Source organism: Perissodus microlepis, chromosome 11 (assembly GCF_051167445.1).
Source record: "Perissodus microlepis isolate ML-2025 ecotype Zambia chromosome 11, ASM5116744v1, whole genome shotgun sequence".
NCBI classification, from domain to species: Eukaryota; Metazoa; Chordata; class Actinopteri; order Cichliformes; family Cichlidae; genus Perissodus; species Perissodus microlepis.
The window spans coordinates 16,865,808-16,882,794 of NC_140471.1; the positions used below are offsets into that span (position 1 = coordinate 16,865,808).

Consider the following 16,987-nt stretch of genomic DNA (forward strand, 5'->3'; position numbering starts at 1 on the left):
GCCCTATGTTATTACAGCAGATGTAATCCAGTCCTTTTACGTTTTCTTTTCTTTTCTTTTTTTTACAGTAGAACAGTGGACTTGTGGCTGACTTTTTTCTTGGGTGAGGGTACTTGTCATAGTAGCAACTCCATCATTGCAGTTTCTTTTGCACATTAGTGCCTGTGTGTCAGTGCGTACATGTGTCTGGGTGCCTACGCATGCAGCTGAATCCTGCGACATCTGTGAAGGGTTCATCACTCACTGAAAGCTTCCTTATTGACTCTGTGTTATTGATTTTTGTGCCAGTGGAATTTCTTCGGTTTTAAAAGGGAAGTAAACTCCCAGCACAATTATATCCAGGGAAGAAAATCCTTGCTCAGTGGAAATACTGTGGAAATAACCTCAATAATAATTTTTTTTATTTTCTTTGCTGATAAAAAAAAAAACAAAAACACTTATTAAAGTAGCTATGAGAGGACATGATCTCTTATTAGTTAAGTCGACAATAGTGTATAATTTGGACAGCATACTGGCTGTGTGTGTGTGTGTGTGTGTGCTTAGCCTCTTAATGTGATGATGATGTTGTAGATTTATCATAAATTCACATCAAATGTTTATGGTTTATATCCAGGGCTTTCTGCTCAGTTTCATCGCTTTCATCATACAGAGTATAGGGGTGTAGGGAAAATTACCCACACACACACACACACACAGGGAGTGACACAGTTAGACGATTTAGTCCATTTGCAGCCTGGGAACTGAGCTCTGTCTGTGGATGCTTTTGACCGGATCTGCAGAGAGAGAATAGGGCAGTGTCCTCTCATTACGCCCTGCAGTGAATCAGGGAATTTCACCAGTTGTTTTTTGTGTGTTGCTTTGTAGAAAATAACATCACATAAAGGTTTTTATCATGACGAGCATGTCAGGTCACTTTTAATCTTTTTGTGGGTCGCACTTTTTAATCTTTCGGTGCCATAGTGTAATCCCATGATTTTTTGGGGGGGGATTTTTTTTTTGAGCCCTGGATTTGATACATTATGCTGCTTTTGATAAGGACAGTGTACTTGAAAAAGATGATTAACTGGAATTACCTCTAGAGCACTGCAGGCGTACAAGGCTGTCCTGGCAGCAGTAATAACGCGACATCAAAGGGATGTCAGAAACCTTCTATATTTTAGTTGAAAAGCTCCGGCACCACCTTGCATGAATCGAATCTTATTGCCATCTCCGTCCTTGTCTGTAGCTCCACGATAGAGCAGAGGATTTCTATAGTTAGCTCAGCATAGGACAACAGCAGTAACAAAGGCTGCTGTTATTCCCACAGCAGGAGCATATAGAAGCCCTGGCCTCTATTCCCATAACATAGCACGCACAAAGTGCACGTGCCTCCCTGTTGTTGGCCCGTTAGGTTGATTCACTGCTCATCAATCTGCTCTGGCATCACGCAAACGCGGATGAATCTTGCGCTATAAGGGGACGTGATAGGAGGCCTTTACGTTGCCGTGCGTGACTCAATCGTTGCCGCAGCCAGACTTCTGTGCAACTTGGCAAGCATCATAATCCCACGGTGTCACATCCTGCCTCTTCATGCTCGAGCCTGACAAACATGATGCTTTAATGCGGCGCGCATACCAGATGCAATGTCCGACTGCAGGACACGGTTACTGTAATTTGGCATCTGCGTACTTTTGCTCCACCTAATTCCACATTCCTTGTCGATACCTCTTCTCCCATTTTGCCCCTCCTTTCTTCATCTCTGTCTGAGTCACTAAGGATGGAATACAAATCCAAGATCAGCAGAGTGTGTCATGCCAGCACTCAGGTGTATGCAGAAAGAGGCTGTCGAAGCAGCAGAGAATATTGCACAGTGCAAAACATAGCCCTGCGTCACCACTCTGTTGTGTATATATTGAAGGTTGCTTAAGCACAAACAGCAGCAGCAGCAGAGTCATGATGCGGACGCTGATAGAGTGCAACGGGCTTACTGGCTTGCTTGCGAGCTGCCACAGACATTTCTGTGTTTGGAAAGGAGGGACATACAAGGCTAAACGGGAGCAGAGGATTGTGATGCTTGTGTCAAGTTGTGTTAGACCTCGTCAAAGAGCTGTTTGTTAATGTATGTTGTGCGAACTGTGTGCAGCTGCTATGAGTGTGTGTGTGTGTTTTCTGGGTGTAGCGTTTTAAGACAGTCTTGGAGAGGACGTTGGCCTGAAGCCCCAAAGAGATCCTGAGAGCATTCCTTAAGCAGTCGGCTCAAAAAACACACACGCGGTCACAAACACACACCTCAGTGATTACAGAGTGGCTATAAAGAGAGATTTCTCACAAACACACACACTCCCCCGCCTTCCTCAGCTCCATGTCACGCCGCCTGTCCCCCCTAATTTCTGCTGCTGCTTCACTTTGAATTTGTGAATGAAGTGCAGCTCGGTTAGTGTCCAGAAAACAGCTCATGAATAATGTACCAACCCTCGTGTGTTTTTCCTCCATCTTTGAATCATGATACTGGTGATAGAAGGTATTTGTTTTGATGTGGAACAGAAAGAAGTCACTCCTGTGAGCTGGCAGCATCACAGAGACTCGAGCGGCCAGTTTTTCTTCCTCTAGGTCGTTCTTATTTGGCGAAGGTATGTGATCAGTGCCTGCTTTGCAACAGTGGCCCTGAGAGGTTTGGTTTTTTTTCTAATTTCTGTTGTGTTTTATTGTTTTTCTCAAGTTGAGTGTGTTTGACCTCTCAGGGCCACCGTACATGCTTGTCTGTTTGGCTGTTAGTCAGCAAGATAATGCAAACACTGCTATTTCAAGATTCTCGGTGGAGAGGAGAGGCAAAGGAAGTACCAATTAAGCTTTAGTGTGGCTCCAGATTATTTTCTTACCAACCTACCAGCTCTCAGAGTAAAAAAGTCTGTGTTTGTTAAGTTTTTAAGTGTTTGTGATTTTTTTTTAAATGCAGACAGTTATTAAAGATGGCATTAACATCTTTTGTGTCTCAGAAACTGAGAACATCTCAGTCTCAGCAGCTTTCACCAGCTATAATGCTTCCTTTACGTCTAGTGTAAAGACCAAAAATCACAGGCAGATTGCAAACTTGCCACGTACACACACCCACACACGACCCTGAAATGGATGCATGGAGTATTTATTCTTTTTGCTGCAAAAACAACACTGACATCCTCACCTTATAATGTCGTTATGAACAGCTAACTGTTGCCTAAGCATCATTAATGGCATAACATTAGCATTCATGGGCAGTCATGTTTGTATGCTGCATGTAAATATGTTAAAATGCTCTTTTTGACCTGTTCTTGTTATTTTGTCCCTTTTGCAATTAAGTAAAATTTGCTTTTTATGTGCCAGCGTTGCTGGGAAGCACATTTTGTGCTGCACTATTGCTCAGCTTCTGCGCCTCTCTAAGAGCCCATATTTTAACTGTACAGCAGTTCATGAACTGTACGCAACGCTCGTTCATCATGCTGTCTCTCCCCAGAGCTAGCACTTGACTTTAGTGAGATTATTCAGTGTACAACATAGAAATTCAAACACGGGGACCACAAAAAGCATCTTTGCCCACACGTCCCTCACCGCAATGCTTATATCTTTTGTACTGCACATCCATTTTAGCTTTGACTAACCTGAACAGTCTGTGATCCAATAGGGAAGGGCCAGCCTTCCTTCAGTGAATCAGCCAATCACATGTGAGGAGTCCTTACCTTGGCTGGTGAGCAAAGCTGGCAGCGGTGATTTATGAGTCCTTTTGAAATTTATGGAAAGTTGTCACGTACAAAATTAAGGGGATGCTTCACAGAGCTTTTTCCTCACCAAAATGTCATTATTACTTTGGAGGAAAAGTGGGAGAAATGTAGGAGAAAAGTGGCTTATGAATAATTGATTCTGAACAAAAGAATAAATGCATTAATGCACAGTTAGCCCCCTCCATCCTTTTCATCCACTTCCTGGATGGTTTCCTTCCAACCAGACAACAATAAAACGATTGACGCCTAATTTTTAGAAATATGAAGCTGCTGACCGTAATCAGGGCGTACTTTCTAACATTTCAACATTTCCAGCTTTTAATTGTGTTCTTTTTTTATCAATACCAGAACACAGAGATATTTTTATTGTCTCCCTACAACCCCTTCATGTGCATTGTAATGTGCACAAAAACACAGTCGGTGGATCACTGACTCATTTACCAGTGCACTAGTCTCAGCACACGTTTAGCATATGTGTTGAGAACACATAATGTAAAATGACTTGAATTGTATATTTTGTGTCCTCTTGCTTCTTGGACTGAGAGGAAGAACTGGTGCTACATCCTGCTGTTTAGTTTAGTCTTCTCTGTGTGTGTGTGTGTGTGTGTGTGTGTGTGTGTGTGACAGAAACAGTGCAGGCTATCATTACCTTTTCACAAGGACTGGGACCTGTGCAGTGCAGACCAAAGTAAAGTGAAGCTGCAGGATGCAAACAGCTTTCAGCCCAAAAAGACATCATATAATTAGAACGAGAGAAAATCTTGTCTACAGTTGACCGGCTAATAATTTCTTTTGTTCCTCTCCTTCTGATCTGCAGGAAACGAAGCCCGTCTGCATCCAGGGATCCAAACCAAAAATACGACCAAAGGGAGGGGGGCGACCACTCACAGTATGCCCCGACGGACGGCGGCATGCCTAGATCACCGTCTGACTATGGGGAGGGGGACCCTCGGCGGGCTCCGCGGGGCCCACACATGTACTCAGATATGGATGCAGTGCGAATGGGCTATCGGGACCGTCGAGGTCCCGGTCGCTGGCACTCACAGGAATACCCACTCGACCAGGAGCTAGATGGACCGCCCAGTGAGTATGACCTCCAGCGACAGCGCCAGGAAGAGTTCCAGGCACGCTATCGCAGCGATCCCAACCTGGCACGCTACCCTGTTAAGCCGCAGCCCTACGAGGAGCAGATGAGGATGCACGCTGAAGTGGGCCGGCTAAGGCACGAACGTCGCCACAGCGACGTCTCCCTGGCCTACACAGAGCAAGATGAGCCCAGCCCCATCCGACTGTCGCGTCAGCTTCTCACTGAGCGCCGGCCGCCTATGGTGGGACAGCGCTCCTACTCCGTTGACCGGTCCTCACCAGGGCCAATGGGTCCTGGCCTCGGAGGCCACAGAGGAAACCACAGCCCCCCAACGCCACACCGTAGTCCTGTTCTGGGTGACCGGTCGGGGGACCTACGAAGAGGAGACCTGGGGGTAGGTGGGGATATGATGAGGAGGCCGCAGCACCACTTGGACCCCAGTTCAGCTGTCCGCAAGACCAAGAGGGAGAAAATGGAGAGCATGTTGAGGAACGACTCTCTTAGCTCAGACCAGTCGGAGTCAGTGCGCCCGCCGCCCCCCAAGCCCCACAAAACCAAAAAGGGAGGGAAGATGAGGCAGGTGTCACTGAGCAGCTCGGAGGAGGAGCTGGCCACCACGCCGGAGTACACCAGCTGTGAGGATGTGGAGATAGAGAGTGAGTCAGTTAGTGAAAAAGGTAGGAGCCAGCACACCACGAGCCTCACTGTCTGCTCTCTCTCTGTTTCTTGTTCTCTGTATCAAAAGGTTTTTACAGCATACAAATACACACATATCAGTGCTGTTATTGTGAAGTCTTAAAGGTGTTCTGCTTTACTGTTATTGAGCAGTCACTGAACTGTAATTCAATCATTGCTGCTGTCTTCAAGTGATGTTGATTATGCAGATGTATATATTGTATAACTTTCAGATTCCCCAGTCTGCAGTGTGTACATGTGCTCTGTGTGTGTGTCTGTTTATAAATGTATTTTTTTTATCTTTAAGGCTCATCATTTTCACTCTGAAAAATCTTTAAAGATGTTTCTGTTTATACAGATTTTTCAATAAAGATAACATTCTCGTAAAACATTAAACAATCTAAATGCAGAAAATTTCTTCTTAAAATGCTCCATAACCAGAAATAAGTGCTCTTAGGTTTTGTATTATTTTTTTTGGGGGGAGGGGTTGAACATCTTAAAAGTGGCTGTCTTTACTGCCATTTCATTCATCTTCAAACAAGAAAACAAACCAGCCATTGCACACGTGCAATAAAAGCCTATAAAAACTGAAAATGATGAGCCCTATTTTTTGTGCGGAGAACTGCGGTGTTTTCTGTTTGTCGTTAATGAATCTCCTCTAACAGCTCTTGGTGCCTTCGAGGAGGAGGCCTGTGGGCTCACAGGCCAGCCAGACATGCTTCAGTGTGGATGGGTGGTTTATGTGTGCGTGCGGCTGTGAGTTGGAAACTGACGTAGCACCGCTGATTTTAAGGCTCTCTGCTTTTGCCGCTGTTACGGCACTATTTGCCAGGTCCTGCCACAGCTGTTTGACAGTGTTCTTTAATGGACAGTGTTACATAATGGGCAGGCAGGAGGAGAAAGCGAGATGTTTTGGGAGTTGTGGCTGTAAACCGAAACAAAGGGAGCTGACTTTAGAATATAGAAATGTGTTCCTGCAGCAAATTGTATCTGCGCTGTTAGCCTTGACTTTACAGCTCGCAGAAAGCGGAGCTGCCTTGCTGGTATTGCGAAGGAGTTCAGTTTAGCAAAAAAAAAGAAAAGAAAAATAGCTCTGCTGGTTTTTATTTATTTATTTATTTATTTATTTATTTATTTATTTAATCAAGGACTGCTTAAACTTTAAAATAATAATGTGGATCCCTGAATGAAGTGGTTTTCTTACCGTCTGCTGTGACTGATCTGTTTGCATCTCACATTTCTTCAAGTATATATATATATTAAAAAAAAAAAACATCCCACCAAGCAAGCACACACTGACTGAGAGAAATGCCACTTTGCATAGAATCAACATCAGAGGCAGTCGTCAGCTTCTCCCTGCTCCTCCTGGTTGACAGTTGTTGTAATTGCGAATTGATTTTTTTCTTTTTTCTTTTTTTTTTTTTTAACTTTTCCTGGGATGTAAAATCAGGAAAGAGGGAGGAGGAGGAGTGTTCGGGGTTAGACTATAGAAAGGACAAAAGCACAGTGGCACAGCTCGCCTTTGTCGCTGAATGGTAGATGAAATGTTTAATGCAGAGGAGAGCAGTGGAATTTGGTTGGCCTGCTCTGTTATGTAACTGTTCTCCACTCTAAGGCGAGCAGCTGAGCACCGGCGCTACATTATTGATGTGGGAGTTTCCAGATTTACAGGTAGCCGTGGAGCAAAAATAGGGAGAAGGCAGGTTGTTTAGAGGGTCAGAGTTTCTGTTGTTTCTGTGTGCGTCTGTCTGCCTGCCTCCTCCGCGGGTCACGCTGCGTAGGAGAAAAAAACATAGGGAAGAGTTGAACTGTTGACCTGGATAAGTATATCTTCCTATGCTAGGTACAGAACATACTCAGACAGCTGATTATGTGGAGCTTTATTTAGTTTTAATTGGCAGTTTCATTAATTATTTTCATCTATGACATAACTAAGGCTGCCGTGATTCGGTGCATGCAGGGAGTCTGATAAATGGGTCAGCAAATTGTACTGAACCATTTATTTTAAAACAGTGTGTACGTGTTTGCGTAGTAAGTTTAATTATGCAATAATTAGAAAGTGCATTCAAAGCTAACGCCACCCCCGATGTGCACATGTGACCCTCAAATATTTTTCAGCTGGGTCAGATCAAGCAGGTGTTTTTAATGCTCCTAAAAAAGGAGCGAGAGAAGAAATATTCCTTCTTGCTTTGTTTAAAAAAAAGAAGCATACAGAAGGACTTTGATTATTTACCAGAGTGAAAAAAGTGAAAAGTGAAAAAAAAAAAAAGCATCAGAAATCTGCCAACAATACGAAGAGCAGTGGTTGCAATTGCACGTGAGACAAACGAGGGCGGAAAGCAACTTTTTTGCCATATGTTCCCGTCAGCATCTTGGGGGTTTGTGCATTCAGCTTGACTGGACAACGAGATGGGTGTGTAACAGCAGGCTAAGTAGCATGCATCCCACACTCTCCAGTTTCTGGTACCTAGAAGGGGGAGAAGAGGAATCTGTAAAGAAGGAGGATGAGTTGGGCTGGGGGTTGTGAGAATAAGAGTAGTTGAAGGGGACGAGTTAGACTGGAAGAGAAAGGGTGTGCCAGCTGTAATGGGCCTGGCTTGTGTCTGTGAACGCAGGAGACTGATTTATTGCGATGGTCCTCTCCCTGTGTTTTCCTCTTTATTGATTCCCCTGACATGCAGTCTCATAATAGTGCCCAGCACACAGAAAAGGAGAGGATGGCTGGCTAACTGCAGCAGACAGGTGGACATTGTGTAGTGACAACCTAAGTTACATCCTCATTAATGGCTTTTGGGATCAGGTTTTGCAGCTCGGTAACCCTACTGGGTTTGTAGTGTTTGGCCTCATGCTAGATCTGAGAAAGATTGTCTTATTAATCCATCCTTTCTCTACCTGAAAGGCATTGTTTTTGGGCATATTAAAGAGGGTTAGTTTAGGGTTAGTTTATTAGAATAGATACTGATTGATATTTTGAGCTTACCAGTAGCTTAACATGATACTGTTTCACCTTTGTAGCATGGTGGCTATGTTTAAACATAGGCATTGTTTCGACCTGCCTCTTTTCTGCTCTCACCTCTTGAATTGTAGTAAAAACAGCATCAATAATTAATGATCCAATTAATAGTTTACACTGGTTTTTATTGAGCCGTCAAAGTGATGGAGAGCCTGCTGGTGGTGAACTCCGCCACTGCCTGCGCGCTGCCTTCGACCTGAATCAGCACTTTGCGGGGCCTCGGAGTCGGAGCGAAACGGCAGGGCCGGGCGCAGACTGCTGATACTCACAATTTATGGCCGTGATGAGTTTCCTGCTTGCTGAAAAATCAGACAGTGCCTTAAAGGGGGAATGGTGCCCATTTGTGGCATGCCGCTGTTAATGAAGCTTCAGGGAAAGTAAGGAGAGAAGGCTGGGTGTGTCTCGGTGCTCACTCAAATTCTTTTTTTAAAACATTAAGAGTGGGCTGGGGAGGGGCCTGAAGATGGAGGCGTGCCACAGGAAGAAGAACACACATAGGTGGAGGTTGAACTGTAAATGATGGAAGCTTGAGATGAGCCACGTAGTGTCTATATTCATTCAGTCTATAGCTCCACATCAAACACACTACACTCTCATTGGAGAGCAAAGTGTGCTCTGGTGTTACGCTGCTGACGGAAGAGCAGCTGAAAGGCAAAGGAGGTAATTACTATTGTCAGCTGTTGGCGAGAGGGCCACGGAGGCCAAAGCCTATCTGGGGACATCCATAATAGTTTATCACAGCACATTACTACATACACTAAGTAGTTACAGTGCTTCTTTAGAATGATGGATGGATAGTAATACAAAGGGTGTTGTTTGGCCTAAACTGACCTTGCAGCTTGGTCACAACAAAATTGCAAGTTGGAAAATGTTATTGAAGATCTTTTTACTATATTAAAGGGGGAATATTATGATCTTATTTCTTCTTATCATTTCTTCTTGGACTCTTCCAGTGTAGCTTTGTATGATTCACAGTCCAAACTAATCCTTATTTGTCATATACTGGACTAGATTGTGCTCTTTCTGAAACAAATCATTTAAGTTCCTTCACCTTTAAGTGAATTTTCTTCTGATTCACAAAAAGAATAATAAATACAAATTAAAAAGTCTTCTCCCACTGATATCATATAGAACCAAGAGTACAAAAAATAAAAAAATCAGTGTTTACAGCAGTTTGACACTTATATTGATTACTTATACATACTGACACTACACTGACTTTGTTATTTGAAACTTCATTTGCAACCAAGATAAAATATGGATAAGACAGGACATAAGATACATTGTGTTTTAATATTGAAAAAGAAAGCTAGGAAGCTAAAAATTAATTTGAAGCCAGAAACAGACCTTCTGTTTAAGAGCCACAGTTCTGCAGGCATGTCTCTTTAAGAGAAGCAGATTTTCTTTTAAAGGTTAGAGCCTGAGAGATTTATCAGTAAGCCAGTATTATCGGCCGATAGTAGTTATTTGCTAAGTGGCATTGGCGTTTATGCCGATAAATGAAAATTTAAAAAGTTAAAAAAAAAAGGGAGAAACACTTCAGTGATGTTATAAGTACCAGAGCGCACTCTGCAACTTTCCAGTTGGCCACCTATGTTTGGAAACACAACAGCCAGCTGATCCGAGCAGAGTCAGGCAGAGCCTGTATGAGTGCATAAACAACTGGAGATAGCAAATGTTATGGAAGGCTGTTTATCCTTTGTGTGTCTTAATGGAAAAAAAAACATTTCCGATCCATCGGAATATTAAATTTCAAAATCTCCAAATAATTCTGTACATATCTGTTAAGAAAGTACTGAACCCCATATTACCCCAGTGCAATGAGGGATTATTTAAGACATTTCTGGCTATGTGTATTCACAGTGGCCCTGTCTTTATGCAAATAACGTCTTCCATGCGGGTTCTTTTTTGTCCTGTGCTGAAAATTCTTTCTCTTTACCCCTGTCCAGTCCAGCCTCCCACCACCTCCTCAGCCTCCACATCTAGAAGCATATGCAGTCTATTTTTATGCCTTTCCATCAGAGTTCCCTGATTTCCCTGAGATTGAATCCTGAGCCAGATAATACTTGAAGGAAGCCTGTCCTCTATAGATCCATTAGGTTCTACAGCTCTTTGCAGGGGAAGTGAAGTGTGGCGAATGTGATGTATGTGGCCCATGGGTTAAACAAGTCGAGTGTTTTCAGATGACCTCACTTGTGACTGCAGCCCTGAGGTCCGCTATTGACTTTGTACATCTGTGCAAACACACAAGTCTACAACAGCATGTTTGCTGCCAAGAACACGTTGTGTTTCTGTATTATTTAAATGGCCCATTCTTCGGTAAATGTTTTAATAAGAGCAACTTTATTTCCCCTTTGTAAAATGAATTGGCATCATAGCTGAATATCATTTAAATGAATTATGCATTGTAATGGGATGCTAAAATGATGTTACTGACTGAAGTCCTGGACAGAGAAGAGCAGGATTTGACTCTTAACTTGTGCCTGTCTTCACCTCCACACTGCTCTCCCCTGAGAATCTCAGCACTACCTTTGGATTCAATATTTTTTGCTCTTTTTAATTAGCTTTAAATGTTAAGCTTCTTAATCAAATTGAAAGTGCTCATCTCACTGCTCTGTACATCCACACTGGAGAACAGGACAAACCCTGCAGAATCACAAAGTTGCTTCTGGAGATAGATGGATAGTTTTGATCGGTTCACATTTGTCTCATTAGAAGTCTTCCCTTTATAACTGATTATTGTCCTGAAGGCACGACAAGAGTAGAGAAATGCCCCAGAATCCTTCATCCTGCGATCGTCATCGTAGCCACTTGCCTGGCTTTCTCAAGGCCATGTATCCGTCGATGCTACGGCAGAAGTTGTAATCAGAGCCTCATCTTTAAAAGCTCTCCCCGGTGCACTTTAGATCGAGGTCAGTTAAGGTTGTGTGGCATTGCAATCTGAATCCCCAGTTAAACACATTAGAGGTCTGCCCTGCTCCCTACTATAGATGCAGCTTCTTTAGAATAAGATAGCATTGTGCTGACTTTGTTTCAACAAAACAGAATCTGGCCCGAATGTTTCTGAAGATTGCTGTCTGAAAAAAATCAGAGGAATGTAACGTGGAACGTGTTTCGATTGAAAGCAAAGTTTGCCTTAACTATATTTGAAGAGATGAAGAAAGGTCTATTTCTTCATCTGCTCAGGAGGGGCAGCTAATCTGAGGAAGGCTGACTAAAAGGGAGGAGGATGGGAACTAAAAATTCTTGTGTGATATGTTTCATGAACTGAGGGGACAAAGCAGGATTATTTTGAACTGTGAATCATGCAGAGCTACCTATTAGCCAAAGTTTTGTAAAGAAAACAAAACTTCGCTCTGTGGCCTATATGTTATCTTAATGATGCTCTTTTCTCTTTATAATCATACTAAACATATTTATTTATTTCAAATGGGCCGTTTATCCTTGCCCCGCCCACTCCTTGTCTATTTGTCTGTTTATGAGAGGTTCCTAATGTGCTGTTGGAACACATGTAATACCTTTAAAGGATTTGAAGCTTCAGATTGTGCTTTTGACTTCAGCCATGGCTTGTGTCTTGTTTAGTTTTCTTAACTGTGCAGTGCTGAACTCAATCCATCTGCGTCTTTTCCTTCTCTGCAGGGATTTTAGGAGCGGTTATCTCTCTTGCTGAATTATGGGAGCATGTGAGCACTCGTGTGTTTGCGTGTGTGTGTGTGTTGGAACGTGAATGATTGGATGTCTTATTTCGAGCTCTCTGTGTGGGTGTGTGCGCGCGTTAATGTCTGTACTTTGTGGCGTCCTCACTTGTCCCTCTCGATGTCCTCTCTCGTGTGTATATGCCCTCCCTCCCACCTTACAGGAGATTTGGATGGCCATTGGTGGGACCATGCGTCATGGCATAGCAGTGAGGCTTCCCCACTGTCTTTGGTGAGACATGTGGAGCCCTGCGTTGACCCTCCCTCCCTACCACCCGCCCCCTTAACCCCACCTCTCTCTCTCACTCTCTCTCTCCTTCCCTCTCTTTCTGTCTCTCTCTCTTCTCTCCCCCGTCCCCTGTCCTCCCGGAGTCTTTTTGTCATTTCATGTTTCCTTTGTTTTATTTACACCTTTGCATGTTGTTTTTTCTGTTTTTTCTTTCTGTTTTTTATCCCACACCTGTAGGGGACAGTCAAAGGGGAAAAAGAAAAACTATTGAGCAGGCATTTATGTCCGAGGCGACACACACCTTATCTGAGAGGCAAAAGAAAATGGTGCGCTTTGGGGGACACTCATTTGAAGAGGACTTGGCATGGTGTGAACCGCAGGTTAAAGACTCGGGAGTTGATACGTGCAGTAGCACTACGCTAAACGAGGAGCATAGCCATAGTGAGAAGGTACTGAGACAATCTAGCCTGCTTTTTTTTCTTTTTTTTTTGTTATGATTATTATTTATGACCTTACCCATCCAGTCTTTGTTTGCTCTCTGTCACCAAGTGTAAATAGGTGAGATGTCTGTTTTATGGATTTTATTTAACGTTGTATAAATTGATTTCTCTTGCGATTTTTAAAAAATTGATTTATTGTTTTTGGTTCGGTTACTTTTGGCTCCACCTCGGTGTTGCCTTAAAAATAAAAGTCATTTGGGGACACCCTCTTTGCTTGCTACTTGTACTTGCTGTATTGCTCCCCAAATAGAAACTACACCTCTTTACAGTAGCTGTAAAAGACTTGGGCATTGACACACAACCTCTCTGTTTGTCATGGCACTCAGGAATGTGGGTCTCTCCTAGTTGCATGCTCGTTTTTTTTCCTCCGTATGTTGTGTTCTTGCTCTGCAGCGGTCCTGTTTAGTGTAGTAGGAACACCCTTACTCGGGCCCGTCCCCTCTCACTCTGCTGCCCTACCCCACAGCACCCAGTCCAGACAGATCCTGTCCCCTCTGCCCAATTTTCCACTCACTTCTATAGAAAAAAAAGACACAAACACACACACAAACAGGGAAGATTGGATTAGTTTTGCACCAAAAAAACATTTGTTTTTCTTTTTTCCCTTCCACTGCCGCGTCTGTGATATCACCCTGTGTCTCATAGCTTTATTCTGTGCTGTCTGTTTGTCATCCTTTTTGATCTCTAATGTGGCACCCTAGGATCTACTTCATCTGTATCACGTCTACCCCCCTCCCTCTTTTTTTTTTTCACTATCTGCTTTTCCCCTCACTACTCCACTTGATGGTGGCCGTGTGTTTGTGTGTAGCAAAGCACCAGAGTCACACTCTGGTCTTCCTGCTCCCGTTTGAAGAGCTGGTTTTAGGAGGAGTGTTGAGGCTGCTTGTTTTACTCTGCATGGGGCGCTGCATGAAGCTTAACTCCACCCTCACACCGGCAGGTTCACACAAACTCTGTGAGACAGTAAATGAGCTGTGTGTTATTTGGAGAAATTTCAAATTTTCCTTTGAACGCTTTTGGCCTAACAGATAAAACTGCATCACCTGGAGTTTAAATTACTGAGCTATCCAAGTTTGTGTGAACATTCTTCCCCCAAGTGAACAAATGAAGTGCTCCCTTCACGCCCTCCTTTCACTGTTTTGTTGTCTGCTTTGGTCTGAAGTGATCGAACTGAAATGGATGACTCGTTAAACAAAAGGTGTGTTGTTGCTCTGACCTTGTAGCACCCAGTGACGTGGCAGCCGTCCAAAGATGGGGATCGCCTAATAGGGCGCATTTTGCTCAACAAGCGCATGAAAGATGGAAGTGTGCCTCGAGACTCAGGTGCTCTGCTCGGTCTGAAGGTGAGCTTGCAGCCTGTGTGGGCGTCATTTGCACTGCACACACTCATGTTGAACTGCCATTAGAATATCCTGTTAAAATATGCATATTTAGCACAGTGACTTTAACATTTTACCCAGTAGGGTTCAGTCAAAAGGATCAGTGTTAGATGTGGCATTTAGGTGGAAGGTTAAAAATTTTGTGCCTTTTTTTTAGGTTTCTTCACGGCTTTCCGTTGTTACATCATACAGTAGTACGAGTCACTATTAATAGCCATTATATTCCTGATGAATATTAATAAGTGTTGTTTGATACTGGGCTCTCTAATCTTCTGAACTCATTCATACTGAGCTACTTCAGTGAACAGAATTCAGCTGCTCGGAGGAAACAAGTCGGAGCAGAACCTCCCAGTATTGTCCCTGCAGTTATTCCCTGTTTGTGCATTATACAATACCATCACGTTCTAATGTAAATTTACATTCTTTGCTCTCTGTGTGTCTTTTTCTTATAGTTTTAGTGCTGCCTGCTTCTTATTGATCAAATTCTTTATTGAATGCTAAGTCAGTTTCCCTTTCAGTGTCTCCATCTATTCAAAAAGCATATACTTATTTTTATATAGATAGTAGTTTTGTTTTATCCTTCACTGTTGTGTAATTCTGTAGGTGGTGCTTACCCTTAAAAAAATAAGAGAGCGGCCGAATGTCCACAGGAGCATGGCAGCAGCCGCTGGAGAAAGAAGCGAGAGCGGCAAGATGGGGAAAAAAATCATTACTGATTAAATGAGCCTCCTGAAATGGCATGTTTGTGTCTGCTCAGTGCTTCTGTGCATTTCTGTCCGCTCAGCAGCAGCCACCCAGCTCCACAATCCAGCCAGTTAGTCCATCAGTCAGGTTGCCAGCCTCGCCCTCACTGCCCATCTCTTTCTCTCTCTTATGCTCTCTTCATCTGCAAGCCTCCCTCTCTCTATCTCCTGCCTGTTACATAAAGCCATTTCATTTAGCAGACTTCCCTAAGCTCCTTTGTATGTTGGCATTCAGCTGCCATTAAGAGGGGATTTTTATTTGTATGATGCCAGTGTAAGCCGAGGAGAGTGGAGTACAGCAGCTCAGTACTGTACAGTACAGCTCTAGCCCACGGCCTTGGACTGTTACAGAACCACGGTACAGCACCGGAGTATTTCCACAGGGAACAAAGCACAGTCCTGGACAGTTTCTGAAAAGATTTAGACTTTTAACACTGACCTTTTCCCTTCCAGTGTATTTCCTGTGGTTTCAAACCTCACAGGCGAAAACTGAAGCCATAACATCAACAGAATGCTTTGAGAAAATAAGTCCATGTTTTTCTATGAGCTGCAGGGCTTGCATGCTAATGCGGTGCATTAAATCTACAGTTATTGTGACATAGCTCGACTTTTGTTTCACAAATGCATTTTAGTACCAGCGCAGTCACCTCTCTGTTTCTACAGGTGGTGGGAGGCAAGATGACAGAATCTGGTAGACTTTGTGCTTTCATCACTAAAGTGAGGAAAGGAAGTCTAGCAGACACTGTTGGACACCTCAGACCAGGTATTGAAACACACACGCACACATTTATGAAGAAATTAAACTGGCAAAATTCAGCTGTGACGACAGTGTGAGCAGAAAGGATTAAGATCTTCCACGTGATGCTGAGCATCTCTGGTGTTTTTGCAGGAGATCAGGTGCTGGAGTGGAACGGGAAGCTTTTACAAGGAGCCACATTTAAAGAAGTTTACAATATCATACTAGAATCCAAGCCGGAGCCGCAGGTGGAGCTGGTGGTCTCGCGGCCTATAGGGTGAGATCTCGCAACCAGTGTCCCACATGCAGACACACACTGTTCTTCACAACACAACTTTGGATTTTGGCGTTAATAAGCAACAGGATGCTCTCGCTCACACTAACCAAGGTGTTAGGCATGGGTGAGAATTTGTGCTGCAATTGTGTTACTTTTCCATACAACACAATAAGCATACTGAAGCAGATGAGTTCACTAGATGTGTTAAAATTGTGATTTGAAAATGTAATTTTTAATTAAGCGAAGCCAGGACTAGGATCTGTCAAGGGCATCGACCTTTTTCCCACTATGTGCTGGGATAGTTTGTGACCCCCAGAAAAGGAATTGTGTGTTTAATGATAAAACTAAATATGGTGCAGGACGATAATTCAGACCAAGGAGAGGCACTATAAGAAAAATAACTCTTTTTTGATACATACTCAGAACAGGGTGAGGTCTCAGTGATGGGAGAAGCAATTATCTGGTTCAGGGGTGTCAAACATATGGCCTGGGGGCCAAAGACTCCCTTCCAGCCCACTGGATGGCCTTGGTAAACGTGAAGGAAGGAATAGATTCTGTGCTTCAATGGTCATGGTCATTCACACTACACCAAAAGGTACTAAGTAATAAATAAACAAAAAATATCCTGAACCTTTCCCTATCTCCAGTACAAGTTTCTGTGTTTTATAGTGGGTCCAAAGTTAAAAAAAAATCAATTTCCTTCAGCAACATTTCTTTATCATGTGGAAAAATGAAGATTTACTGTTAAAGTTCTTTTTTCTTCTATTAAGATGTCTAAACATTTCCATGTGTGGCTAAACTTCTTCACGCTGACAGAAGGGGAGTTTTTACTGGTCTGGCCCGCTTAAGCTCAAACTGGGCTGTATGTGGCTCACGATGTAAAATGAGTTTGACGTCCCTGCTCTAGATGAATCCTGAC

The 16,987-nt window shown here is 43.3% G+C and overlaps 1 protein-coding gene across 22 annotated transcripts in view; it reads left to right on the forward strand.

Annotated features, from left to right (window-relative positions):
• Positions 1 to 16,987, forward strand: part of rims2a (regulating synaptic membrane exocytosis 2a) — a 151,311-nt gene that overhangs the window by 72,875 nt on the left and 61,449 nt on the right. For 20 of the 22 annotated variants that reach the window (XM_084942718.1, XM_084942722.1, XM_084942724.1 and 17 more), the window contains 5 exons: positions 4,552 to 5,498; positions 12,671 to 12,882; positions 14,157 to 14,276; positions 15,719 to 15,818; positions 15,945 to 16,068. In XM_084942718.1, the coding sequence (XP_084798844.1) occupies positions 4,552 to 5,498; positions 12,671 to 12,882; positions 14,157 to 14,276; positions 15,719 to 15,818; positions 15,945 to 16,068 (1,503 nt within the window). Of the gene's footprint in view, positions 1 to 4,551; positions 5,499 to 12,368; positions 12,437 to 12,670; positions 12,883 to 14,156; positions 14,277 to 15,718; positions 15,819 to 15,944; positions 16,069 to 16,987 lie in introns of all 22 variants that reach the window. The other 2 variants (XM_084942729.1, XM_084942738.1) reach the window with 1 other exon arrangement.